This window comes from Dipodomys merriami, unplaced genomic scaffold, assembly GCF_024711535.1.
Source record: "Dipodomys merriami isolate MVZ:Mamm:240054 unplaced genomic scaffold, mDipMer1.0.p SCAF_60, whole genome shotgun sequence".
Lineage (NCBI taxonomy): Eukaryota > Metazoa > Chordata > Mammalia > Rodentia > Heteromyidae > Dipodomys > Dipodomys merriami.
Window position 1 is genome coordinate 7,275,444 of NW_027206180.1, and position 9,145 is coordinate 7,284,588.

At 70.0% G+C, this 9,145-nt stretch overlaps 1 protein-coding gene and 1 long non-coding RNA gene across 4 annotated transcripts; one reads left to right on the plus strand and one right to left on the minus strand.

The window, feature by feature from the left end:
* Positions 1–672: 672 nt before the first annotated feature.
* On the minus strand, positions 673–4,135 carry LOC138814489 (kremen protein 2). 3 transcript variants are annotated; one of them, XM_070003385.1, is made up of 9 exons: positions 4,045–4,135; positions 3,705–3,879; positions 2,963–3,054; positions 2,758–2,882; positions 2,418–2,454; positions 1,827–2,159; positions 1,619–1,747; positions 1,456–1,534; positions 673–1,225 (listed from the first exon to the last, which is right to left on the minus strand). In XM_070003385.1, the coding sequence occupies exons 1-9, from the start codon at positions 4,133–4,135 to the stop codon at positions 1,015–1,017; spliced, it is 1,272 nt and encodes a 423-aa protein (XP_069859486.1). In that variant the 3' UTR covers positions 673–1,014. The 3 variants fall into 3 exon arrangements, with proteins under 3 accessions (XP_069859486.1, XP_069859485.1, XP_069859487.1); XM_070003384.1 differs by having other exon boundaries at positions 2,418–2,571; XM_070003386.1 differs by lacking the exon at positions 1,456–1,534 and having other exon boundaries at positions 1,027–1,225.
* Positions 4,136–7,551: 3,416 nt separating this feature from the next.
* On the plus strand, positions 7,552–8,640 carry LOC138814490 (uncharacterized). Its single transcript, XR_011368018.1, has 3 exons — positions 7,552–7,689; positions 7,801–7,853; positions 8,092–8,640. It is a non-coding gene; the product is annotated as an uncharacterized lncRNA (long non-coding RNA).
* Positions 8,641–9,145: the final 505 nt, after the last annotated feature.

Here is a 9,145-nt window from a genome sequence, read left to right on the forward strand (position 1 = left end):
CATTTGCAACGGGGCGGGGGTGGGACGGGGGTGGCTCCGGCTCGGGGCTCGGGGCCCGCAGTGACCCGGCACCTCGCGCCCCACGTCGCGCATCCTGGCTTCCAGCGTGAAGGCCAGGTCGTCACCCCCCCTTTGTACACCCGCCCTCCGAGGCGCAGCCCCTCGCCACCCAGCCTCCCCCCCCCCCCCCGCCCCAAGCCAGCGGGGCTCTGTCCAAGGTGCTGCCGTCCCAGCCCCGTGCCGGCCAGCCCCGCCCAGCTCGGGTGCGGACCCACATTGGACCCTAGACTGGCCCCTGACACCCCAAGCCCCCCGAAGCCGTCGGGCTAGGCCCGGCTCTTCCAGCCAGGTTTCGGCGAGCTCCGGCTCTGCCCAGTTCACTCCCAGTTATCGTCCGCCCACACTAGGCGCGCCCTCGGCCCGCCCAGGACCCGCAGCAGACAGAGGGCAGGGCCGGAGGAGGAAGATTGGGGCTGAACCGCTCGGTCCACGATCGGCCTCCGCCTCCCTCTCTCCTCCCGCCCTCGGCGCCCGGGTCCTCGGCACTCCTGCGGGGAGCGGCCTTTCCACGGCGCCGACACCCGCATGGCTCCGCCCAGCGCCCCCGTTCGCTCAGCTCCCTCCACCGAAGAACGTAAGGTCAGCACCAGGTCTCCAGGTCTCCAGGCCCTTTATTGAAAGTCTATGGTGGATCTTCACCTATGACCTCTAATTGGAGACAGTAGTCCAGGACCAACTCGGGAGGAGCTCAGTGACCTCTGAACCCAGAAGCCCACCCCTACTTCGAGGTCCATTGTTGGGGGAGGCGCTTAGGGTCCTCCTGCCCTTTGGCCTCCAACCCCTTGGACCTCTAGGGTTAGGCCAGGATCCCACGGCGGCACCGAAAGCTTCCCGTCCGAGGTCTCCACAGGCCGCGCTGCCTTCAAAGGAGAAGGCCGAGGTAGGCTGTGGCATCAAGTCTCAGATGTCCATCTCGGTGATGGTGGAAGGTCCGACGGACCCCGGGGTCCCGGGTCAGAGGGCGGAGATGAGCGAGCGCAAGGAGCTCTGGCTGGAGGCACTCAGGGGCCGGTAGCCCGCGGCGGGACCCTCCGCCTGGGGGTCCCCGGGGGGACAGGGCAGGGCCACCCCTCGGGGCCGGCGATACCACACAGCCCAGCTTCTCCCGGGCCCCCGGGAGGGCCCCAGGGCCAGGGGCCCCTTTCCCGGAGCCAGCAGACAGCTCCTAGAGAGGGAGCACACGTCAGCTGGGCCCAGCCCAGCCCCGTCTCCAGCCTCCTGCCTGCTCCGCCGTCAATCCCACGCCCGCCCCCTCGGGAAGCCAGGCGTCCCTTCCTAGGCGCGTTCCCTTCTAGGGCCCCGGCTCCCCACTAGGCTCCCTCCGTGTCCCGGGACACCGAGGCGATAGGCACCCGGTGCGGGGTCCGCCCTCAGGCCCTGCCCCGGCGCCCGCACCGTCGGCGCAGCAAACGCAGCAGCGACAGGAGCAGCAGCAGCAGCACGGAGATGGCCATGACCGTCGAGGAGACCCGAGCTGCGGGCACAGGGGCGCGGTGAGGGCGGGGCCCGCAGCGGCTGCGCCCGCCTCTCGCCCCGCCCCGCGCGCCGCCGGCCTCACCTCCCACCGCCGGCTGCGGAGCTCCGGGCCTGGGGCTGCAGCTGGCGTTGGCGCCGTCGAGGGGCTCTGCGGGGGTGTGCGCCGAGCCCTCGGGGGCGGCAGCGTCGTCCTCCGAGGCGTCCTGCAGCCCTGTGGAGAGCGGTGTGAGGGCCGGGGCGGGCGGGCGCGGGGCCGGGGCGGGCGGGCGCGGGGCCGGGGCGGGGCTCACCGCGGTAGGCCAGCGCGAAGCCCTGCGCGTGGCCGCGCGCGTCGCTGCGGAAGGACAGCAGCAGCGCGGCGGTGCGCAGGCGCAGCGGCCCGGCCGGAGGCGGGCGGGCGCCGTCGAAGGCGCGGAGCAGGCTGCCGGAGCCCGCGTCGCGCAGCTCCAGGCGGTCCCGCGGGTCGGCCAACTCGAAGAGGCGGAAAGTGAGCTCCAGCGCGGCCCCCGCCGGGCGCAGCAGCCAGCTGCAGTTCCGATCCGGCCCGTACTCGTCCGGGAAGTCCGGGGAGTAGACGACCCCCTGAGGAGCGGTCCAGTTTCCCTGGCAGGAGCCCACGGACACTGCGGGCGGGTGGCCGTCAGCACCCCCGGGGGCAGCGGGGCTGCGCCCCCTCGGCCGGGGACAGATCCTCAGCGGAGCCCTCGGAGCCCCGGCGAGGCCCCAGGTCGGCTCGGCCTCTTTCCTCAGGCCCCAGCGCCTTCCCGGGTGCTGCCCCCGGGCTCAGCACTGTCCCCTACCCGCCCCTGGGATTGCCCGTAGCCCACCCCGGTGAGGGCGGGGCGCGTCGGGACCCTCCCCCGTCCCTGCCCAGGGCTCACCTTCGTAGATGCCCAGCCGCCCATCGCCGCCGCACAGCTGGCCTGGGTGTCCGAAACAGATCTGGTCACAGTCGGTGGCGGGGGCCGGGCGTCCCCGAGCCAGGTCGCCTTCAGAGCCGCAGAAGCAGGCGTAACCAGCCTCCACACCCGCCAGCTGGGAGCGGACACCGAGTGAGCCCGGCGGCAGGGGTCTCCGGGGAGGGGCGGGGTCGGAGGGGTGGGCAGGGGGAAGCGGGCCACAGGTGCGGAAGTCAGTGTGTGGGTTTGGCCGTCGGAGTGCGGAGAGTGGGGTGCTGAGATGCAGCCGGGGGTCGCTGGCGTGGGGCCCCGCGGGCAGTACCTGGTAGCCCTTCATGCGGCAGAAGCGAAGGCACACCGGAACCGTGAGCTTCGTGGAGGTGCCGCTGGGCCCACTGAGGGCTGGGGGCGCCCCCGAGTCCACGAAGCAGCCCAGGTACCCGGGCACTGAGGGGGCAGCAGAGTCAGGCCCCGCCCTCCGAGGCCACACAAGGCGCTCCCACCTCCGTCCACTCGTGTCCACTCACTGTGGCACGTGGGGATGTCGCAGTAGCGCCAGTAGATGCCCTCTTCCGTCTCGGCCACGTAGCACCACGGCTGGACGTCACCGTCCGGGTTCCTGTGGGTGGGAGGGAGGTGGACAGGGCGGAGCACGTCGGCTGGAGGCCAGATTCTTCCCCCAGAGCCGGGTCTCCTCGTCTCCACCGGCTTCTGAACGCCGACCTCCGACGGCGGGGCCAGAAGTCACCGCAGAGCCCGGAGACTCGGGTGTCTTTTAAAGGTTTCTGATTCTGCCCGTAAGAACTCGGCGCTGGGCCTGTTCGGCCGGCCCTGTCCTCCAAACCCCGCCGGAAGCGCAGACGGAGGGCCCTGAGCTGCTCAGGTCAGTAGAGAGGTGGCCTCCTGCTGGACCTGCGCGCTCCAGGCGCAGGCTGACCGCAGCCCGCGCGCACGGACCCGCCGAGGCCCGGCTCTTCTCTCCTAGCTCCGGTCTGAGGCTCTGCCTTAGTCGGGCACCTTAGTCTTGGCACCTGTAGTGCCAGGGGTTCTGCGCACCTCCTGCCATCCCAGTGCCAACGAGGCCCGCATCCTTAAGTCCCCCAGGCGGACCCCGCGCTGGCGCGCGCGCAGCCCTCCGCCCCGCCCACCATGCAGGCCACACCCACCACGCGGTCCACCCAGCACATGTCCCCCGCTGCAAAGGCCACACCCACCACGGCCGCCCCGCCCACCGCAAGGCCCCGCCCACCGCACGGCCCCGCCCCTCACCGGCAGAAGTTGTGCGCGCCCAGCCCCCAGCGGCCCTGGGGGTCGCTGGCGCTGCTGTAACTGTGCTGCTGCGTCTGGTCCCAGAAGAGGCACGGGCGCCCGGCCCCGCGCGGGCCCGTGTGGTTCTGGTGGCCTCGGTAGTCGGCGCCATTCACCTGGAAGCACTCGGACAGGCCTGCAGACCGCCGCAGGACCGGGGCGGGGCGGGGGGGGGTCGGGTCTGTACCTCACGGGGTCTCCTTCCTCCGACCCCTGGGTGCCAACTCCCGACCCGGGCACCTGCCCGCGCCCCGCCGCCTCCCCAGCCTCGAACCCTGGCCCTGGCCGCGGCCCGACTCACCTGGGCTGTGCAGGCGGCCCGCGGAGGCCCCGCGCGGAGGCAGCAGCGGGAGGAGGAGGAGGAGGAGGCCCCGCAGAGCCCGGGCCCCCATCGCCCCCGGCCGGGAGCGGCCGCTCGGGGTCTGTCCCCCTCCGGCCCCTCCTCGGGTCCCGTCTCGCTCCGGGTGGCGCCGCCCCCCGCCCGTCTAACTATCTCCTGGAGGGGGGTCTTCACCGCCCAGGGTCGGCGGCCCCTGGGGTGTCTCCCCTCCGACCCCCGGGGCCGGGGCGACCTCCGTCCCCGCTGCGCTGCCCGCGGGGCCGCGGCCTCCGCACGCGCTCCGTCCCGCGGCGCCTCGCACCCTGCCGCTCCCGCGCCCGGGTCTCCACTGCGCCGCGCCGCCCCCCGCGCCCCCCCGCGAGTCCCCCCGCCCCGCCCCGGGCACGCGCGCCCCGCCCGGCGCCCCAGCGCGGGCTGCAGGTCCAGACGCCTCCCACGCCCGCCACCCCCGCGGGGACCCCGCGCCGCCCCGCCCCGCTCCCGGCGAGCGGCAGACCGGGGACCCCTCGGGAGGCCACGGGGGGCGCCCAGGGCACCAGCACGCCCCCTGCCCGTGCAAGCGCGCGCCCCCCCGGCCGCGCGTGCACCGTGACCTCCCCCCGCCCCCCCTCCGCAGGTCCCCGCCGCCCCCTGCCCCCCGCACCCGCGAGCCGGGCAGGAGTCGTGGACCCGAGCCCCGGACGGGCAGGGGCAGCTGGCGTCTGGGGAGGAAGACAGCTGCGCCCCGCGCCCCTGCGCGTGCCCGCGCCTCCCCCTCCCCGCGAGGACCCCAGCCGGGGCGGTGGAATTCCCCGGCGGTGCCCCCCACCTGGCGGGGAGGGGGAGGGGAGCAGGCCCGGGCAAGCGTGGGGGGAAATCCCCCGCCCCCTCCCCCGGGCCGCCGACTCGAGTCCTCTGATCTCCGGCTCCGCCTGCCCGCTGCCCCTGGGGCTTGGGGGGAGGCCAGCGCAGGTGCGGGGGCGGGCGGGGGCGGGGGCACCGGGGACCCGGAGCGGCCGCGCCCCGCCCACATCCCTCACCATCCCGAGACCCACGAAGCCCCCGGCCCGCCGCCCGCGGGGGCACCCAGCCCTCGAACCCCAGTCCGCCCAGGAAGATGTTGGGGTCCGGGGGCTTCCTGGGGGGATCTTATGCATCCCGTACTGGGTGTTCCCTACCAAGCCGGCCTCACCAGGAGCGGGCTGGCCGCCACTGAGGAGAGGGCCTGGGGAGCACCTGGGGCGCATCTAGGGGCCACCTGGGGACAACCTGGGGAGCATCTGGGGGCAACCCGGGGAGCACCTGCAGGCCCCCCTTCCCTGGCCGAGACCCCAGCAGGGTGGACGGCGGGGTGGACAGCGGTGGGGGCAGCCCAGGGACAAGCGCCATCAGGAGCCCGCTGTGGGCGCAGGGTGGTGCCCGGAGCCCCTCTGGCGGGACCAGGGACGGAAAGGACCCCGGGGGCTGAGGGGGCAGGGGTGCAGAGCCCCGTCTCCACGAAAAGGGAGGGACGGGGAGGAGGCATCCCATTGCCAGGCATGAGGGAGGCGGGCAGTGTCTCGGACACAGGCTGCGGTCCTTTCCACAACGAGTAGCCTTTGCACACGCGCATGCACGCATGCACGCACGCATGCACACAGCAGCCCACACTCAGCATTTGCTTTCAGGCAGCAGCCTGTCTACACAGCCTGGGCCCTGGGGGGCGTCCGTGTCTCCCCACTTTGCAGAACATGGCCTGAGCTGGGAGGTCCTCAGCAACCGGGGACTGGCAGGTTGTGAAGTGTAAGAGGAGGCAGGATTCAGTGCATGGACCCCAGCTGGGGCTTATGCACACTCCTTGGGCAGGATTTTCAATAAAGCCATTTCACAGATGGGGTGACTGAGTCCAGGGAGGGGCAAAGACCAGCCTAGGGGCACTGGAGTCTGAGACCCTGACTCTGGTGGACCTGAGGGAGGTGAGGCGCAGCCCTGGCTTGTTAATGAAGTAGGAAGCAGATTCGCAGGGAAAGACTGGCCACGTGGGGGCAGCAGAGAGACAGGAGGGGGCCACAGCTCGCAGGAGTGGGAGAAAAATGTCCCAGGCTGGGTGGGCAGTGCCCTTCCTCCCTCTGAGGCATGTAATAGCAGACTTGCCCAGTCTAGTAGGGTAGATAGCATAAAGTGGGGGGCTGTAGGTGAGAAGAGGAGTCAGGTTACTTTGTCACAAGCCCCCCCCCTTCCCCCAAGAAGGGAAGAGGCAGATTCAGCTTGGCCCTCTGGCTCAGCTGAGTGTAGAGGTAGGTGCGTCACCTCTGAGCCCAGCCTTTTCTGAGAGCCCATCAGAATGAGGGTGGACCCCAGCATGGATTCAGGGCACCTGACCTTGTCCCCACAGTTTTCTTTCTAGACGGCCCAGCTGTCAGAGCAGTGTCATGTTGCTGCCACCAACACAAAGGGAAATACCAGACATATTCTGTGTGCTCTCTGGGGGGGGGGGGGGGCAGAAGGGGGGAGAAGGTCAACCAGGCCAGGCCTGGCCTCCAAGCTCCCTGTCCACCTGTCCTGATACTTGGAGCTCAGCAAGTTGTGTGTGTGTGTGTGTGTGTGTGTGTGTGTGTGTGTGTGTGTGTGATTGGTTCATGCTTCTCAATTTCTGGCAGCAAGCTTTGTAGTTCCAAGGACTGTGGCAGGAACTGGCTTTCATTATCACGTGGCATTCTTGCTGGGTACCTGCTGTGTCGGAATGTCTATGCCCCCTCCCGCTGCCTCCTGACCTGCCTGGTTTCTGAGGGGCCCAGATTTCAGAAATCTCACTTCAACTTTGCCTTGTGGGGCTTGAACTCTGGGCCTGGGCGCTGTCCCTCAGCTCTTCAGCTCAAGGCTAGCGCTCCACCACTTGAGTCACAGTGCAACTTCTGGTTTTCTGGTGGTTTGTTTCATGGCCTTTCCTGCCCAGGCTGACTTTGAACCGGGATCCTCAGATCTCAGCCTCCTGAGTAGCTAGGATGACAGTTGTGAGCCACCAGATCTCCCTCAACTTTGCCTTTTATCTGCTGGAGGGTTTGATCTCTTTCCATCTCTTTGTCTCGCTGTCTTCTGAGACATAGCCTTTCCCTCAATCTTACCATAAAGCTGGGGCTCTCCATCCTCTTTTCACCTCTGTTTCTCAGCCTCCCCAGTGTTGGGATTTCAGGCTTGAACCACCATGTCCCCTCGTGACAAGTTTCTTGGGTTCCCTGGGCCTCCATTTTCCTATGAAGATTCCACTAAATGCCCACCGCTGGGGAAAACTAGCCACACTGGCTGTCTTCCTGCAGATCGCCGCGACGGCCAGCAGGGGCCGCGCTGGTCTCATCTGACACCAGCCATGCAGACTCAGGCGCGCCCTCCTGTGGGCGCCTGGGGCTCTATCTTTAGGAATCCACATGACTTGCGGGAAATTGCTGTCTGGCGCTGGGCTGGGCCTGGGCTCCGGCATGGGAAGCCCCAGGTCCATTCTGTTTGCTCCCTGCCCTTTCCTCTCCCAGGCGGCCCGGGACAGCAGGGTTTCACTTTCGATGGTTGAGATGGCTCCTGAGAGAGGCCAGCTGGTTCCTTGGCAGGCAGGCTGAGCCTGGAGGTGCAGTGACTGCCGGAGGGGTGTGAGATGTGAGAATGTTGGGGCTCCCCTGGGAAGAGGAAGGTTTTGGGGGTGGGGGCAGCTGAGCCAGCTGTGGAGCCCATCAGGGGCACAGCCGCAGCCTCACTTCTTCCTGACAGGTGAGGCAGCAATCATGACCTGGTTCCAGAAACAGCTGGTTTGGACGGAGCAGGTGAGAGCCACACCCCTCCCCGCCCCCTCCCCGGCTCCGCAGGCCCTCACTCGGTTCCCCTCTCCTCAGCAGCACAGTGAGGGGCTGCAAATGCCCCTGGGGATCCCCATCGCCGCCGGAGTCCTGGCTCTCCTGGCCCTGCTGGCCCTGGCCTGTCACTGCCTCGCAGAGGTGCCCGCTCCGCCCCCGCCCCTCCCTGCCGCCTCTCCCTCTTCCTCACAGCCCTCTCCTCCCCCAGGCCTGCAAGTCCAAGTGGAGAGCACCATGCTGGCCCTGGCGGTACCCCCACCCTGGCGCACAGCTCGTCTCTGTCCACAGCCTAATGGACAGACCGCGGGGAAACCCATCTGGGGAGCCCCATGTGCCCAACGGTCTCCCCTCCCCTCCCCCTGAGACCCCCCCAGATACTAGAAGGGCCGGGGGCTCTGGCTGTGAGGAGCCGGTGAGGTCTGCCCCGCCGTGCGGTGTGTCACCTGGGTAACTGGCGCAGCTGAGAAGGGAGGATCCCAGGCCCTGAGGTCACGGTGGCCCCCGGCGTGGCCCCGCCCCCTCACCTTCTCCCTGCCCCTTCCCCACTTGGCCCCGCCCCTCACCTTCTCCCCGCCCCTTCCCCACTTGGCCCCGCCCCTCACCTTCTCCCCGCCCCCTTCCCCACTTGGCCCCGCCCCTCACCTTCTCCCCGCCCCTTCCCCACTTGGCCCCACGGGGCCCCGGCTGCCCCTCACTGCCCGGCCTGGGCCTCGCGCTCCTGCAGCGCGCGCTCCTGAACTGCCATAAAGTCTCTTCCTGCCCGAACACGGCCGTGCGGCTCCCTAATGAACCCGACTTCACGCACCCGGCAGAGCCCTGGCCACCCGGGCTGCGGCGGCGCTGGGGCGCTGGCCTGGCGTCTCGTGGGAGATCACCTCGCATCTGTCACCGGGACGCGCGGCGGGGGCGCAGTGCGTGTGTCGGGGCCCTTCCCCGGCCTGTGGCGCTGACTGCTAACGCCCCCCGGAAGGAGCCTTTTCCCTGGGAGTGATGGGGTGACCCTCAGGAGGGCCAGGGGCTGCGCGAAGGCCCACGGGCCGGGGCTGGGGTGCAGAGAGCCCCGTGGGGCCGGGCGTCTCTCGCGAGGGTTCCCCGCGAGGCAGAGGGGTTTCTGCCTGTGAATAGGGCGTCAAAGGGAGACGTGCCGGCGCCCAGCGGCACACGCCCGTGGATGGGAGGTTCGAGGCCAGCCCGGGCAGCGCGCTGGGCCCGGGCCGCCGTGGGATGGATGAGCGCCGCGCGGCCTCGCTTGGGCGGTCGGT

Coding starts and splice junctions, on each gene's coding strand:
- LOC138814489 (XM_070003384.1), bottom strand. CDS start 4,135: ATGGGGGCCCGGGCTCTGCGGGGCCTCCTCCTCCTCCTCCTCCCGCTG. Junction 1,535..1,618: donor TCCGCAGCCGGCGGTGGGAG/GTGAGGCCGGCG, acceptor CTGTGCCCGCAG/CTCGGGTCTCCTCGACGGTC. Junction 1,226..1,455: donor CTGCGTTTGCTGCGCCGACG/GTGCGGGCGCCG, acceptor CTCCCTCTCTAG/GAGCTGTCTGCTGGCTCCGG.